Raw genomic sequence first — 16,952 nt, 5'->3', positions numbered from 1 at the left:
CAGGTTGTAAGGCAACAAAATAGTAAAAATGCCAAGGGGGGTGAATCACTTACCATACATTTATATGGATACATGATACATCCGTTGTCTTGAAAGCGCCATATCTCATCCTGACGCGTTAATCCTCAATAGGACATTGAAAGAACATTTTTTATTAAAACAATGTTGCAATGGTCAGAGAGATGGACAGCAAGGTTTATAAAAATCTCCGCCATTGAAAACCAAATGCTAGTCTAGAAGAAAAGGGAGAAAAATGCTGTTTTACAGTGAGGATCAAGTTTATAAATTGCCTGGTTGTGCGGATAAGACAGTGGATTGCAGTGAGATGGAACAGTAAATAGGCATTTCAACGTCGTAGTCGGTGGGTAATTTGTGGATTATACAATGGGTGTGTCTAATCCTAAATGCCGATTGGTTAAAACCGCATTCCAGCCAGTGTCTATTCCACAAGTTACCACCGGCTAAATCTATGACGTTAAAATGCCTATTTACTCTGTTCCATCTGACTGCGCAACCCAGTCGAAATCATGAATCAGCATCCTTTTTAAGGATATATTCAAAGAACTATCAACAGATGACAAGCAAGGGATAAGAATGTTCCCAGCCAGTATGGCAATGGAACATTTACAATGACTGGGTCGCGTCCATAGACACAGAACAAAAAGACTGAACAACTGGGTCGAGTCTCTGGTAACCAAACCAATAGAACGAACGACCAGCTTGCTTGGGTAGCATCCCTAGATTTGTGTCGGGACTATATCTTGTGGAAGGATGAAATAGTATGAATAAATTAATCAAAATAACATTTAATGAAAATGTCAATCATTATTTGAATATGTTGCTAACTCGTTGTATTAAAGTGATAATGCCAGAGAAGCCGGTGTTGGAGGATATATTGGCACGGTTTCAAACACTGGCTTCTTGGACATTATCACTTAAATAGATACCGGCTGGAATGCGGTTTTAACCAATCAGCATCCAGGATTGGAACTGCCGTATGTATAACTCTATATCTCCCCTATTATCTCCACCTCTGTTTATTGGCAAATCAATGAACCAGTACATTATTCAAACTACTAATCATATCAATCCATTTCTTATCTACAGTATCTAACGATCTTTGATTCAGATGACCAGTTTTATACAGTTCCAGTGTAGTGTCAGTTTAGACAAATTACACAGGAAAAGTGTAGTTGCCCAAATGTCAAATGTAAAGTTCTATGAACATACAGTACCAGTCAAAAGTGTGGACACACCTACTCATTCAAGGGTTTTTATATTGTAGAATAATAGTGAAGACATCAAATCTATGAAATAACACATATGGAATCATGTAGTAACCAAAGAAAAGTGTTGAATCAAAATATATATTTTAGATTCTTCAAAGTAGAAGAACCCTTTGCCTAGATGACAGCTTTGCACATTCTCTCAACCAGCTTCATGAGGTAGTCACCTGAAATGCTTCAATTAACAGGTGTGCCTTGTTAAAGTTAATTTGTGGAATTGCTTTCCTTCTTAATGCGTTTGAGACAATCAGTTGTGTTGTGACAAGGTATGGGTGGTATACAGAAGACAGCCCTATTTGGTAAAAGTCCATCATTACTTTAAAGACATGAAGGTCAGTGAATACAGAAAATTAAGAACTTTGAAAGTTTCTTCAAGTTTAGTTGCAAAATCCATCAAGCATTATGATGAAACTAGCTCTCATGAGGACCACCACAAAGGAAGGAAGGAAGACCCAGAGTTACCTCTGATGCAGAGGAATGCTTATTTGAGCAAAGAGAAATGGACTTGGTCTTTTACCAAATAGGGCTGTTCATTAGTTACCAGCCTCAGAAATTGCAGCCCAAATAAATGCTTCAGAGTTCAAGTAACAGACACATCTCAACATCAACTGTTCAGAGGAGACTGCATGAGTCAGGCCTTCATGGTCGAAATGCTGCAAAGAAACCACTACTAAAGGACACCAATAAGAAGTCTTGCTTGGGCCAAGAAACACGAGCAATAAACATTAGACCGGTGGAAATCTGTCCTTTGGTCTGATGAGTCCAAATTTGAGATTTTTGGTTCCAACCGCCGTGTCTTTGTGAGAGGCAGAGTAGGTGAACGGATGATCTCCACATGTGTGGTTCCCACCATGAAGGAGGTGAGATGTTGCTTTGCTGGTGACACTGTCGGTGATTTATTTGGAATTCAAGGAACACTTAACCAGCATGGCTACCACAACATTCTGCAGCGATACGCCATCCCATCTTTTGCGCTTAGTGGGACTATCATTTGTTTTTCAACAGGACATTGACCCAAAACACACCTCCAGGCTGTGTAAGGGCTACTTTACCCAGAAGGAGAGTGATGGCGTGCTGCATCAGATGACCTGGCCTCCACAACCACCCAACCTCAACCCAATAGAGATGGTTAGTGATGAGTTGGACCGCAGAGTGAAGGAAAAGCAGCAAACAAGTGCTCTGCATGTGGGAACTCCTTCAAGACTGTTGGAAAAGCATTCCAGGTGAAGCTGGTTGAGAGAATACCAAGAGTGTGCAAAGCTGTCATCAAGGCAAAATATATTTGGATTCAACACTGTTTTGGTTACTGCATGATCTCATATGTGTAATTTCATAGATTTGATGTCTTCACTATTATTCTACAATGTAGTAAAAGTAAATAAAAACCCTTGAAATGAGCAGGTGTCCAAAATATTGACTGGTACTGTACATGTAAGACGTAAGCTATTACACTGAAACATATTTGATTGCCTAGCTGAGTTGATATAACGTAAGATTTTAAGGCAGCAGAGTAACTTCAAACTATAACTCAGGAAATCAAGTTAAGGTATTAACCTGACTTGATATGAGACTGTCCCATGTGGCAGGAAATTACATCCCGGATAGACAAACACTAACAAGACAACACATACGAAAATGGCTCCTATATACAGTATGTTATTTATCTAAAAGCGCAGATTGACTGTCTTTAAATACATTCCATATAACATGTTTATGATATATTTGAATGGTTTTTATGATTGATGTTACCAGTAGTAAATCAATTGTTTGTTAAAATGAGTGACGAGCCGTCAACAGTCAAACATGAAAACCAGTTCACAAATCAATTGGGAGGAAAAGCGTGTCAAAATGTCTCGAAATAACTTCTGCCCACATTATCACATAGAAAATGTTACCGAAAAATGATACAATTATGCTCTATTTGTTCCATTTCGTCTGAGACAACATTAAACTTGTGTGTGGATCCCCAGGGTATGCGGGTACCACATTTTGAGACACTGGACTCTCTCCTATGTGAGTTCTCTGATGTGATTTCATACTGGAGCGCTGGGTGAAGCATTTCCCACACTGTGTGCACTCGTAGGGCTTCTCCCCGCTGTGGACCACAGCATGTCTGATCAGGTTGCACTGCTTGGTGAAACTCCTGCCACACTGTTCGCAGGTGTACGGTTTCTCTCCGGTGTGACTCCGGAGGTGTACTTTGAGCTGGCTGAAACGCTGGAAGCTCTTCCCACAGAAGGTGCAGCTGAAACGCCTCTCAGTGGTGCCACCCGACCTCCACTGAGTCCTCATTCTCTTCACCATGTTAAAACTACTGCGACTCAGGCTGTATCCAGAGAAGGTGGAGGTGGTGGCCATGTTTGACCCTGTCATGCACTCACTCATTCTCACTGTTGATTCTGAAGCCCTGTACTGATGCTGCCTTGGCTGTAGAGCTAAACTATTTCCATCATTATTTGAGTTCAGCATCTCACTGCTCTGTCCTTCTGGCATCTGTTGTCTAGTCTCATCAGCCAATGTCCTGACATGTCTTTTCATGTGTGCTGCTGCACTGAGCATGTCAGCATGTGGTTTCCCTATAGAAGAGGGAAGCGATGGCCATACATCATCTGTCATAGTAGGAACAGATGGCAGCCCACTATGAGATGGGAAAATTGATATATTCTGAGAGTACTCCTCTGTGGCATGAAATGAGAAATCTGGGTGGCCATCAGTGTGTCTGCCTGGATCCACAGAGGTCCACAGCTGCCCATCAGTCTCATCCATGACAAACTGGTCAAGTCCTGCCAGGGCTGTGTGATCCAGCTCCTCCTTTTTCTCATCCTTCACCATCACTAGCTCTAGTGAGTCCTCATCTGACCCGTGCTGCTCTGTGCTGAACACGTCTGTAGACGCAGGCCGGGGGATGCCTGGTTCCTCTGGACCATCAGAATTGGGGTAATGTTCCACTGAGTCTTCAGGAGATATGTTGGGTTGTGTGATGAAGTCCTCGTCACAGCGCCGTTGCTCAAAGGATGGTGGTTGTCCAGCCTTGGAACCAGACTCTAAAGATTTGGGATAAACATAAAAGAAACATTACAGAAGACCTGTAGTCCTTTCCACTCAGCCCCTATACAGGTTGAAAATGGCAGATTTGCAACTAAATTGGAATGCAGTGGCTGTAGAGTAACATGCTATACATGACGTCAGAGTTCACATTCTCCACTTCACAGCGCTGTATGGGTTTTGACCAGGGGTTGGAACCGAAATGATTTTCCAATCTTTTCGTTCTGAATGGAACCATTCTTTTTTTAGTTCCGTTTCACTATTCCAACCTGCAAAATAAAGTTCTGAACCGGTTATAACTCCCAAAAAGTACCGGTTTATATCGTTCCTTTCTAAAACATCTGAAATCTATTTATTTTTTACATTAGCTCAACATTAAATTACTTCACCAATCAGAGCAGCTAGAGTCACTTGCCTTGGAGTGGGCAAGCTATTGTTTACATGTGCAATGGACAGACAAGTGTAGGGCATGAGATGAGACTGAAATTATGCAGGTAGGAAGAGCGCAAGAGAGGGTGGAGGAGGAGGCTTGGCTTGAAGCGCTGGGCCTAATTGGAGTAAACTAATGTACAATAATTAGGCTTCTACATACAAAGATGATCTAATGTAAAATGTTTGTTTTTAGTCCCATCCTTCAGCTACCCTCAACCCCTCCCATCTATCTCTGAACACCATCCAGTTGACTTCTATTTGCCATATATCTTTCAACTGTGCTGTGATGTTTCACAAAAGTTCTGAACCTTTGTCATCATAGTTTCTACAGATTGTACATTTAAAAAAAAAAGTTTTGCCATGAGTATTATATTATTTTTTAATTGACTACAACTTTTCAAATCACCTAGCAGTGCTATTTGCAGAGTTAGCCCCAGGTAAATGTTGCCATTTTTTCAGCCATTCCTGAACCTGCGACCAAAAACAAGCTACATATGTGCAATACCAAAACAAGTGAGCTAATGAAAAATCCGCAGAGCTGGGACGGTCAAGGGGTCTGAATACTTTCGGAAGGCACTGTGTGCATGTCAAAAGTTTGGACACACCTACTCATTCAAGGGTTTATTTATTTTTACTATTTTCTACGTTGTAGAATAATAGCGAAGACATCAAAACTATGAAATAACACATATGGAATCATGTAGTAACCAAAAAAGTGTTAAACAAAACAAAATATATTTTATATTTGAGATTCTTTAAAGTAGCCAATCTTTGTGGAAAGCTGTCATCAAGGCACTCTTGGCATTCTCTCAACCAGCCTCACGAGGTAGTCACCTGGAATGCTTTTCCAACAGTCCTGCCTTGTTAAAAGGGGAATTTGGGGAATTTATTTTTCTTAATGTGTTTGAGCCAATCAGTTGTGTTGTGACATGGTAGGGGTGGTATACAGAAGATAGCCCTATTTGGTAAAAGACCGAGTCCATATTATGACAAGAACAGCTCAAATAAGCAAAGAGATACGACAGTCCATCATTACTTTAAGACATGAAGGTCAGTCAATGCGGAAAACTAAGAACTTTCAAAGTTTCTTCAAGTGCAGAAACCATCAAGCGCCGTGATGAAACTAAGTTTTTCATGAGGACTGCCACAAGAAAGGAAGACCCAGTGTTACCTCTGCTGCAGAGGATAAGTTCATTTGTTACCAGCCTCAGAAATGGGCAATTAACTGCACCTCAGATTGCAGCCCAAATAAATGCTTCAGAGTTCAAGTAACATACACATCAACTGTTCAGAGGAGACTGCGTGAATCAGGACTTCATGGTCGAATTGCTGCAAAGAAAGCACTACTAAAGGACACCAATAAGAAGAGACTTGCTTGGGCCAAGAAACACTAGCAATGGACATTAGACCGGTGGAAATCTGTCCTTTGGTCTGACGAGTCCAAATTTTAGATTTTTTGTTCCAACCGCCATGTCTTTGTGAAACGCAGAGTAGGTGAACGGATGATCTCTGCATGTGTGGTTACCACCATGAAGCATGGAGGAGGTGTGATGGTGCTTTTCTGGTGACACTGTCAGCGATCTATTTAGAATTCAAGGCACACTTAACCAGCATGGCTACCACAGCAATCTGCAGCGAGATGCCATCCCATTTGGTTTGCCCTTAGCGGGACTATCATTTGTTTTTAACAGGACAATGACCCAAAACACACCTCCAGGCTGTGTAAGGGCTATTTGACCAAGAGGGATGGAGTGCTGCGTCAGATGACCTGGCCTCCACAATCAACCCACCTCAACCCAATTGAGATGGTTTGGGATGAGTTGGACTGCAGAGTGAAGGAAAAGTGGCCAACAAGTGCTCAGCATTTGTGGGAATTCCTTCAAGACGGTTGGAAAAGCATTCCAGGTGACTACCTCATGAAGCTGGTTGAGAGAATGCCAAGAGTGTGCAAAGCTGTCATCAAGGCAAAGGGTGGCTACTTTGAAGAATCTGAAATATAAAATATATTTTGATTTGTTTAACACTTTTCTGGTTACTACAGTATTCCATGTGTTATTTAATAGTTTTGATGTCTTCACTATGATTCTACAACGTAGAAAATAGTAAAGTAAATGAGCCCGTTTGTTGTATTGTGAAGAACATTAGCCGCGGAACATGCACTTGAATGCACTCGTGACTCCATTCAATGCACACCAAAATTACAATCTGTCTGAAGTGCCTTTTGAAAGCCTAACATTAAGATCGTATTTTATAATTTAGCTAGCCATTTTGGCAATAGATTAAGCTTTCAAATGATATCACCTGACCCAGATTGCGATTTATAAAAAACTACAAGTGTGCTTGCTTCAGTTCCTCGATGGCAAAGCCAGGAAACCTCAAAAAAGCACCTTATAGTTGAAGGCTCTTTCCTTGAGTCATTAAAGTGCATTGAAATTACTTAGGAACTATGCACAGTTTGGAGAGGTGTGGCCACTTAAGACCTCTCACGCAACACCTTGTAATTATTTTGTCTTATCTTGTACCTTCTCTAAAATGTCAATTAATTTTCATATTATGTTACTGAAAGTATCCTGAGTATTTTCAGATTTCGTTATTGACAAATGCTGAGAAAAGTACAGTAAATGTAAAATGCACATGAAGTCAACAGAGTAATCTTTGGATTCAGTCTTGAGTCAGGTGAACTGTTGTGTCCTCAACTTTGGTCTAATCATTCCCCCTTGATCTCCAAAGTGTTCTCTTTCAATTGCTACCATGGTCATGCATGCTTTTTTATAGTTATTCTGTTCGAAACATTTACATTTGGCCCTTTCCATATAGGCCATTTTCCATAAAGGCTGAGTGCAAGGGGTTAACAGTTGCAAAATGTGACTGTTTCAGAACTGACTATGTGTGTACATAAAACACTGAACACCAATGTAGCAATTTGGAACGTGCATACAACCACGGTCTTTCATAGACAGAGCAGTACCCCTTATGGTCACACCCACCCTCTCCAGTGATCCTGAGCTCTTCCTGAGGGTCAGTCTTCCACACATCCTCTGCAGTCTCCTCATCTTTGATCAGTATGGGTTCAGTCTCTGCTCTCTGCTCCACATCTGTAGGCTGTAACAGGGGACTGAGATTATTACTCTGGAGACACCATATCTAACACTTTTCATACTCATGAAATAACACAAAAGCGGTAAATTCTCCTGATATTCCAATAACCATAGTCCCTGTGCCCAAGAACGCCAAGGTAACCTGTCTAAATGACTATCGCCCTGTAGCACTCACATCTGTAGCCATGAAATGCTTTGAAAGGCTGGTCATGGGTCACATCAACACCATCTAAGACACCCTGGACCCACTCCAATTAGCATACCGTCCCAACAGATCCCTAGATGATGCAATCTCTATTGTACTCCACGCTGCGTTTTCCCACTTGGACAAAAGGAAACCTATGTGAGAATGCTGTTCAATTAATTACAGCTCAGCGTTCAACATCATAGTGCACTCCAAGCTCATCAGTAAGCTAAGGACCCTGGGACTGAACACCTTGTATCCCTTTTTCCCTTTGCAACTGGATCCTGGACTTCCTGACGGACGCCCCCAAGTGGTGTGGGTAGGCAACACCACATCCGTCACGCTGACCCTCAACAATGGGGCCCCTCAGGGGTGCGTGCTTAGTCCCCTCCTGTACTCTGTTCACCCATAAATGCGTGGCTGTGCACAACTCCAACATTAAGTTTGCCCGACGACACGATGGTGGTAGGCCTGATCACGATGACGAGAGCCTATAGGGACAAGGTCAGAAACCTGGCAGTGTGGTGCCAGGACAATCTATTCCTCAAGGTCAGCAAGACAAAGGAGCTGATTGCAGACTACAGGAAATGGGGCTGAGCACTCCCCTACTCAGATTGATGGGGCTGCAGTGGAGCAGATCGAGAGCTTCAAGTTACGCGGTGCCCACATCACTAAGGATCTATCATGATCCAAACACACCAACAGTTGTAAAAGAGGGCACGACAACGCCTCTTCCCCATCAAATCCTAAAAAACCCCCTACAGAGGGTAGCGTGTACGGCCCAGTAAATCACTGGGGCCGAGCTTCCTGCCATCCAGGACCTCTATACCAGGCGGTGTCAGAGGAAGGCCCTAAAAATTGTCAAAGACTCCAGCCACCCTAGTCATAGACTGTTCTCTCTGCTACCGCACGGCAAGCGGTACCGGAGCACCAAGTCTAGGTCCAAGAGGCTTCAGCTTCTACCCCCAAACCATAAGACTCCTGAACATCTAGTCAAATGGCTACCCAGACTATTTGCATTGCCCCCCCCCCCTCCCTCCACACCCACTGCCACATACATAGATGTTGTCATCTATGCATAGTCACTTTAATAAGGATCGGCGTTCCGTCAACGGGACAGTTGTAAATCATGCAGCGCGTTATACAGTTGAAGTCGAAGTTTACCTACACTTAGGTTGGAGTCATTAAAACTCATTTTCAACCACTCCACAAATTACTTGTTAACTTCTTGTGTGGTTTTCACTTTGGGAAAAAATCGTGCCCAAATTAAACGGCCTCGTACTCTGTTCTAGATCATACAATATGCATATTATTATTCTATTACTACTTAGAAAACACTCTGAAGTTTCTAAAACTGTTTGAATTATATCTGTGAGTAAAAAGAACTCATTTGCAGCAAACTTCAAAACAGGAAGTGAAAATTCTGAAAATGGAGCTCTGTGTCAGGGCCTGCCTATTCAACTGGCTTATATTTATGGATCTGTATGCACTTCATACGCCTTCCACTAGATGTCAACAGGCAGTAGAAGGTTGAATGGGGTGTCTGCTTGATGTGAGGCCGAATGAGAGCTTTTGGAGTGACAGGTCCACTCTTTTGTCAGTATTCACCTGCGCAGAGGGGAACTTCACATTGTCTTCTGAAATGTGTTACGTATACACGACGAAATGCTCCTGCTCTGATTTTATTGGATACATATGAGAAAAACATCATAAAGTAGGATTTTCAACCGAGTTTGACCAGTTTATTCAACGTTTATTTGGGACTTTTGGAATTTTTCGTTACAGGCGCAAAGATTTCTGGACATGTGCCCTCCACATGGCTAGCCAAAGTTGCTAATTCGACAGAAGAAATGGACATTCTAAAACAAAACAACAATTTATTCTGGAACTAGGACTCCTTGCACAACATTCTGATGGAAGATCACCAAAGTAAGAGAATTTTTTATGATCTTATTTCGTATTTTTGTGGTTTGTGTTGGCTCCAACAAGGCGGAGAATATGTGAGCGTGTCTCACAATATTGCATTCTGTATGTTGTACTAAAGTTTTTTTTTTTTATCTAACACAGCGGTTGCATTAAGAACCAGTGTATCTTTCATTTGCTGCACAACATGTATTTTTTAGTAAAGTTTATGATGAGTTTTTTGGTTAGATTACGTGACTGTCCAAAATATCTCCGGACAATTTGGTGCATTATGGCTACGTATTCACAATGTAAAACCAGGATTTGTAGCTCTAAATATGCAAATTTTCGAACAAAACATAAATGTATTGTATAACATGATGTTATAAGACTGTCATCTGATGAAGTTGTCCAAAGGTTAGTGATTAATTTTMTCTCYATTTGTGGGTTTTGTGAAAGCTATCTTTACGGTGAATAAATGGCGTTGTGTGTTTGGCTATTGTGGTGAGCTAATATAAATATATATTGTGTTTTCGCTGTAAAACATTTTAAAAATCGGAAATGATGGCTGGATTCACAAGATGTTTATCTTTCATTTGCTGTATTGGACTTGTGATTTCATGAAATTATATTATATCCCTGTCGCGTTAGGCTAGGCTATGCTAGTCAGCTTTTTTGATGAGGAGGATCCCGGATCCGGGAGGGTGACTCGTTAGAGGTTAAACTATAGTTTTGGCAAGTCGGTTAGGACATCTACTTTGTGCATGACACAAGTAATTTTTATTACAGACAGATTATTTCACTGTATCACAACTCCAGTGGGTCAGAAGTTTACATACATAATTTTCTGGAATTTTCCAAGCTGTTTAAAAGGCACAGACAACTTAGTGTAATGGCTTTAGAAGCTTCTGATAGGCTAATTGACATAATTTGAGTCAATTGGAGGTGTACCTGTGGATGTATTTCAAAATCTACCTTCAAACTCAGTGCTTGACATCATGGGGAAATCAAAAGAAATCAGCCAAAAATTGTAGACCTCCACAAGTCTGGTTCATCCTTGGGAGCAATTTTCAAATGCCTGAAGGTACCACGTTCAGCTGTACAAACAATAGTACGCAAGTATAAACACCATGGGACCACGCAGTTGTCATACCGCTCAGGAAGGAGATGCGTTCTGTCTCCTAGAGATGAATGTACTTTGGTGCGAAAAATGCAAATCAATCCCAGAACAACAGCAAAGGACCATGTGAAGATGCTGAAGGAAACAGGTGCAAAGGTATCTATATCCACAGTAAAATGAGTCCTATATCGACATAACCTGAAAGGCCGCTCAGCAAGGAAGAAGTCACTTCTCCAAAACCACCATAAAAAAGCCAGACTACGGTTTGCAACTGCACATGGGGACAAAGATCGTACTTTTTGGAGAAATGTCCTCTGGTCTGATTAAACTTATACTTATGTCATGCAATAAAATGCTAATTAATTACTTAATCATACAATGTGATTTTCTTGATTTTTGTTTTAGATTCCGTCTCTCACAGTTAAAGTGTACCTATGATAAAAATTACAGACCTCTACATGCTTTGTAAGTAGGAAAACCTGCAAAATCGGCAGTGTATCAAATATTTGTTCTCCCCACTGTATATTGAAGCAACATCTCAAGACATCAGTCTGGAAGTTAAAGCTTGGTCACAAATGGGTCTTCCAAATGGACAATGACCCCAAGCATACTTCCAAAGTTGTGGCAATGGCTTAAGGACCACAAAGTCAAGAAATTGGAGTGGCCATCACAAAGCCCTGACCTCAATCCCAAAGAAAAGTTGTGGGCAGAACTGAAAAAGGGTATGCGAGCAAGGAGGCCTACAAACCTGACTCAGTTACACCAGCTCTGTCAGAAGGAATGGGCCAAAATTCACCCAACTTATTGTGGGAAGCTTGTGGAAGGCTACCCGAAACGTTTGACCCAAGTTAAACAATTTAAAGGCAATACACTCAATTAGTATTTGGTAGCATGGAAACTTCTGACCCACTGGGAATGTGATGAAAGAAATAAAAGCTGAAATAAATAATTCTCTCTACTATTATTCTGGCATTTCACATTCTTAAAATAAAGTGGTGAACCTAACTGACCTAAGACAGGGAATTTTTACTAGGATTAAATGTCAGGAATGGTGAAAAGCTGAGGTTAAATGTATTTGGCTAAGGTGTATGTAAACTTCCGACTTCAACTGTATCAAGATCGCCGATTGTAGAGTAACAACAAATGTCGGTACATAGAAGTGTCTTATATCGGCTGAAAGCTTCAATTCTTGTTAATATAGCTGCACTGTCCAATTTACAGTAGCTATTACTGCGAACAAATGCCATGCTATTGTTTGAGGAGAGCTCTAACAACAAAACACTTCAACGCGATAGGTTTGATGAATTCAACTCTGTAGGTGAAATGTGTATTTACATTCTGAAATATTGCTCTGATTTATCATCCAAAGGGTCCCAGAGATAACATGAAGTGTCGTTTTGTTAGATAAAATCCTTTTTCATATCCTAAAAAGGTCCATATAGCACATGTGATCGATTTTGTATTTCCACTCATTCAATTTGCAAAGAAAGGAATCTGTGAAAATCTCACCCTAAACGATGTTTGAACGAGTCAAATCACTTTTTTATGCATTCATCAGAGATCCTAGAAGGTAACAATACTTCACTATTTCATTAGGGGTGTAGTATATCCGATAGGACATCATATTTGGTCAGAGAGCGACGCCTTCATGGCACACCGATGACGCGGGCTGCCATCACTTGAAGGACTGTATCTTTGTCAAATAAGCACCAATCGGGGTCAGACAAAGCTAGCTAGACAGCCACGCGGGCTTTATGGGAGTATCCAGAAACTCAGTCTCGGTCGCAAAATGTAGGGGCTAACCTTTTGCAACAGCATGCATTTTCCTTTTGGACACAACGTATAAGAATATTCAGAGTTATGAAGTTATGAAAACTGGTTGTTTTACAAATGTTGAACTTATAATATAGCTACTAATACTTGGAAAGCTAAATCAAAGTATACAGATTTGACGATATTCTTGCAGAAAAATGAAATGTGAATATAAATGTCTCATTTATGATTTGCCCAAATGTACCTGGGGACTTGACACTAAGTCTTGTTGTTCACTCATTCTTCAAGTTATCCGTCTGAAACTTTGCACATACACTGCTGCCATCTTGTGGACACTATTGAAATTACAACCAGAGTGATGGCTATAACTATGACCTTTCTCTTGCATTTCAAAATGGTGGTAGAAAAAGACCGGTTGGTTTTCCTTCTACCAGATCTATTGTGTTATATTCCCATACATTCAATTCACATTTCCACAAAGTTCAAAGTGTTTACTTTCAAATGGTACCAAGAATATGCATATCCTTGCTACAGGCAGTTAGATTTGGGTATGTCATTTTGGCAACAAAAAAAAATTAAAAGGGGGCTATCCCTAAGTTAATAACTCTACCTACATGTACATACTACCTCAACTAACCGGTGCCCTCACACATTGACTCTGTACCGGCACCCCCCTGTATATATTGTTATTTTTTACTGCTGCTCTTTAATTACTTGTTACTTTTATCTGTATTTTTTTTTAACTGCACTGTTGGTTAGGGGGTACTAAGTAAGCCTTTCACTGTACGGTCTACCTACACCTGTTGTATTTGGCGCATGTGACTAATAACATTTGATTCATTGTTACTATCGTTACTCATTGTGTATCTATTATTACATGTAAAAAAAAAAAWAAAAAAAAAAGTTGTATTTCTATATATTCTTTACCTTTCAGTGTTAGTCCACGCCTATTTACAAAGCATGACGAAGAAAATTTGATTTGAACATAACTGATCCCGAGAAGCCAGGTCTAATTGTGAAAGGTGATGTATCACACCTGGGGTTGAGAGTCCTCTTCAACAGCAATCTCTTCGTCGCTCCACTGTGAGTTACTCCTCTGCTTTTTCAAAACAATCTTGACTGGATATGAGGATCTCTCTGATGCCATGGGGTAAAAAAAACGTCCATTCTGTCAAATATTAGGGCTATTCACACATTTGGGTTTTGTATATGCAATCAATTTACATGAATAAAACATTACCTTTTCTCCTGACTCGTGTCTTCTTCAGCTCGCCCTCCATCATTTGACACTTCCTTTTCAGTCCATCAATATCTCGCTGGCTTTGGGTCATTTCCAAACGTATAACTGCACAGCTATCATCAACCCGTTTGTTTATTTCTGCTACAGCTGCTTTAGCTAATACCTCCATAATGGATACCAACTGCGCCTGAAAATTGCAGCTTGCCATCTTGTCAGATTTGTATTCTCTGTGTGAAGCAAAAAGTCTACAATCTCCCAACTAATGTGCAAGAAACAATCCGTAGATATTGATAAATAGCAACAAATTTCAAGTGGGAGATGCGTGCGCAACTGCAGTCGCACTTCCGTTCAACTCGTGACGCAAGTATTTATTACCGTAGAGACCGAATGCAACAGCCCTTCAAGAATGGTAGAAATAGTATGTACTGTAGTCTGCATGTAGGCTAGCCATATCTATTGGCAAAAAAAACGACGTTTTTAAACGTATTCTCCATTGCAATGCAGGAGAGTGCATTGCAATGGAGTGGCTCACATGGTTATCAATGCATAAAAGGCATGAAGCACTTTAGTAAAACGTAAATTAAACCATTCTTAAAAACTCATGGTTTATATATGATCACATGTTGTCATTAATATTGTTATCTCCATTCTCATCAACACAACCTAATAAACCATTATGGAAATGTGGTTTAGTATTTATTAAAGGATATATCACTTGTTTGACATGAGAACAAAGACTATAAACTAGTTTCATGTAAATTTCATTAAATATTTCTAGTAACTTGCATACTAGGCTACATGCATTATACCTGATTTACATTGAGGTTCTTCGCTTAGGGTTTTTAAGGCACATACATAGGCCAGTGGAGGCTGGTGGGAGGAGCTATAGGAGGACGGGCTCATTGTAATGGCTGGAATGCAATACCTGGAACTGAGTCAAACATGTGGTTACCATATGTTTGATACCATTCCATTTATTCCATCCAGCCATTACAATGCGCCAGTCCTCCTATATCCACTGACAAAGCTACATAAGTAGAGGTATTATATATAAAGTGTATCCATATCAGATAGTGTGTAGAAGATATTGAGTAGTGTTGATTGAGCTACATGACAGAATATACATGAACGTACAGTAGTACTAATATACTGTATCTGTGGGAGAGTACGTTAATTATGATTGCATACATGTGTATACAATGACTGTGTACACTGAGCCGGTTATTCTCACCAGGAGAGGAAGTAGATCTGGCCCAGTTTATCGCCACACACCAGTTCACTGGAGCAGTGTGGGTTGACCTTCAAGACTAGAACAGGACCCACACACGCAAACACACCCACCTGTAGAGAGATCGAGAGATAGCGTGTAAGCATAAATACATACACAAACAGTGCATTGCTGTGACTACTCATCTATTATTGATAAAATGATTTGAATGTGTGGAAACTGAAGAGTTAGAATTACATGCCCCTGTTTCTTGGTGTTTGTCCCACATTTTGACAGTTCTGTCATGGGACGCCGAGATGATCGTGCTGTTAGTGAGTCGCAGTACACTGATCCTGTCACTGTGTGCCTAAAGAATATCCATCAAAATCATCATTGTTGAAAAAAATACATCCGTTTCAAAAGGGAGACATCTTACAGGTTTCCCTGCTGCTCCAGGAGTTGACATTTGGTGGCTGGTAGAACCACATTTTCCCCTTGGAATCTCCCACACCGCCAACTCTAGAGATAGGACACAGAATAACAGTCCAGTTAATAAATTATTCATATAACAACTTGTTATGTGAGTGTCATTGTACTGCAGTGCAGCTACCGTACCTCTCTCCACAGTCACTGCAGTTACCCAGCCACCTCTTCCACCACTAGACTGGTCCATTTCTAGCTCAATGTCACCACATTTTTTAAATGTAACCTTTATTTAACTAGGCAAGTCAGTTAAGAACAAATTCTTATTTACATTGACGGCCTACCCAGGCCAAACCCGGAAGACGCTGGGCCAATTGAGCGCCGCCGTATGGGACTCCAAATCACGGCCGGATGTGATACAGCCTGGATTCAAACCAAGGACTGTAGTGACACCTCTTGCACTGAGATGCAGTGCCTTAGACCGCTGCGCCACTCGGGAGCCCTGGCCCATGACATACTAAAGAAGGCAGATAGGACCATATTATCATCCACCAATATAACTTCTATCAAAACAATAATCCAAACAGCAGCAGTGAGATCATTGAAAATGATGAATGTGTCGGTGATGGTGGTAAACTCACCAAGACGCCAAGCACAACCTGTCCTTTCTTCTCGTCTACCGACCAAGTGCTTTTTTCATCGTTGGCCACATTCCAAGAATTCACGTGTCATCCTTCCAACTGCAATTTAATCAGTTATGTACATTTCAAGTCAGTATTTATCAGGCTAGATCTGGTTCACCACGTAATGTTTGTGTGTGTGTGTGTGTGCACATGCTTTACTTGATCATTTCTCTATCAGCATCAGGGTCAATGAGGACACTGATGATATTTCCATCCTCACAGGTTCCCAGCAGGATAGTAGTACAGGTGCCACTGGGGAAGGCACTGAGTATGTGGATACCAACAGACTAGGGGCAACAGACTAGGGGCAAAAGGATGACAGTTTACCAGCAGGCATTGCAGGAGTACTAGAACACATGACTAAAATGTAATCTACTGTACGGCACATTCGGAAAGTATTCAGACCCTTCGACTTTTGCCACATTTTGTTATGTTAGGTAGCCTAGTGGTTAGAGCGTTGGGCCAGTAACCGAAAAGTTGCTGGATCGAATCCCAGAGCTGACAAGGTAAAAACTGACTTGCCTGGTAAAAATAAAATACAGCCTTATTCTTAATGTAT

General features: G+C 40.9%; 1 protein-coding gene across 1 annotated transcript in view; it reads right to left on the bottom strand.

The window, feature by feature from the left end:
- The window catches only part of LOC111979580 (uncharacterized), a 102,574-nt gene that overhangs the window by 21,412 nt on the left and 64,210 nt on the right, over positions 1-16,952 (bottom strand). Inside the window, exons 16-23 of the mRNA XM_070449100.1 lie at positions 16,553-16,680; positions 15,724-15,806; positions 15,312-15,387; positions 14,936-15,005; positions 14,081-14,339; positions 13,877-13,977; positions 7,751-7,865; positions 3,207-4,330 (exon numbers count right to left, since the gene is read on the bottom strand). Coding sequence (XP_070305201.1) covers positions 3,207-4,330; positions 7,751-7,865; positions 13,877-13,977; positions 14,081-14,339; positions 14,936-15,005; positions 15,312-15,387; positions 15,724-15,806; positions 16,553-16,680 — 1,956 coding nt within the window. The remainder of the gene's footprint in view (positions 1-3,206; positions 4,331-7,750; positions 7,866-13,876; positions 13,978-14,080; positions 14,340-14,935; positions 15,006-15,311; positions 15,388-15,723; positions 15,807-16,552; positions 16,681-16,952) is intronic.

The sequence above is a fragment of the Salvelinus sp. IW2-2015 genome, linkage group LG19 (genome assembly GCF_002910315.2).
Source record: "Salvelinus sp. IW2-2015 linkage group LG19, ASM291031v2, whole genome shotgun sequence".
Lineage (NCBI taxonomy): Eukaryota > Metazoa > Chordata > Actinopteri > Salmoniformes > Salmonidae > Salvelinus > Salvelinus sp. IW2-2015.
Note: the sequence above shows the minus strand (reverse complement) of the source record. Positions and strands in the feature narration are given on the sequence as shown.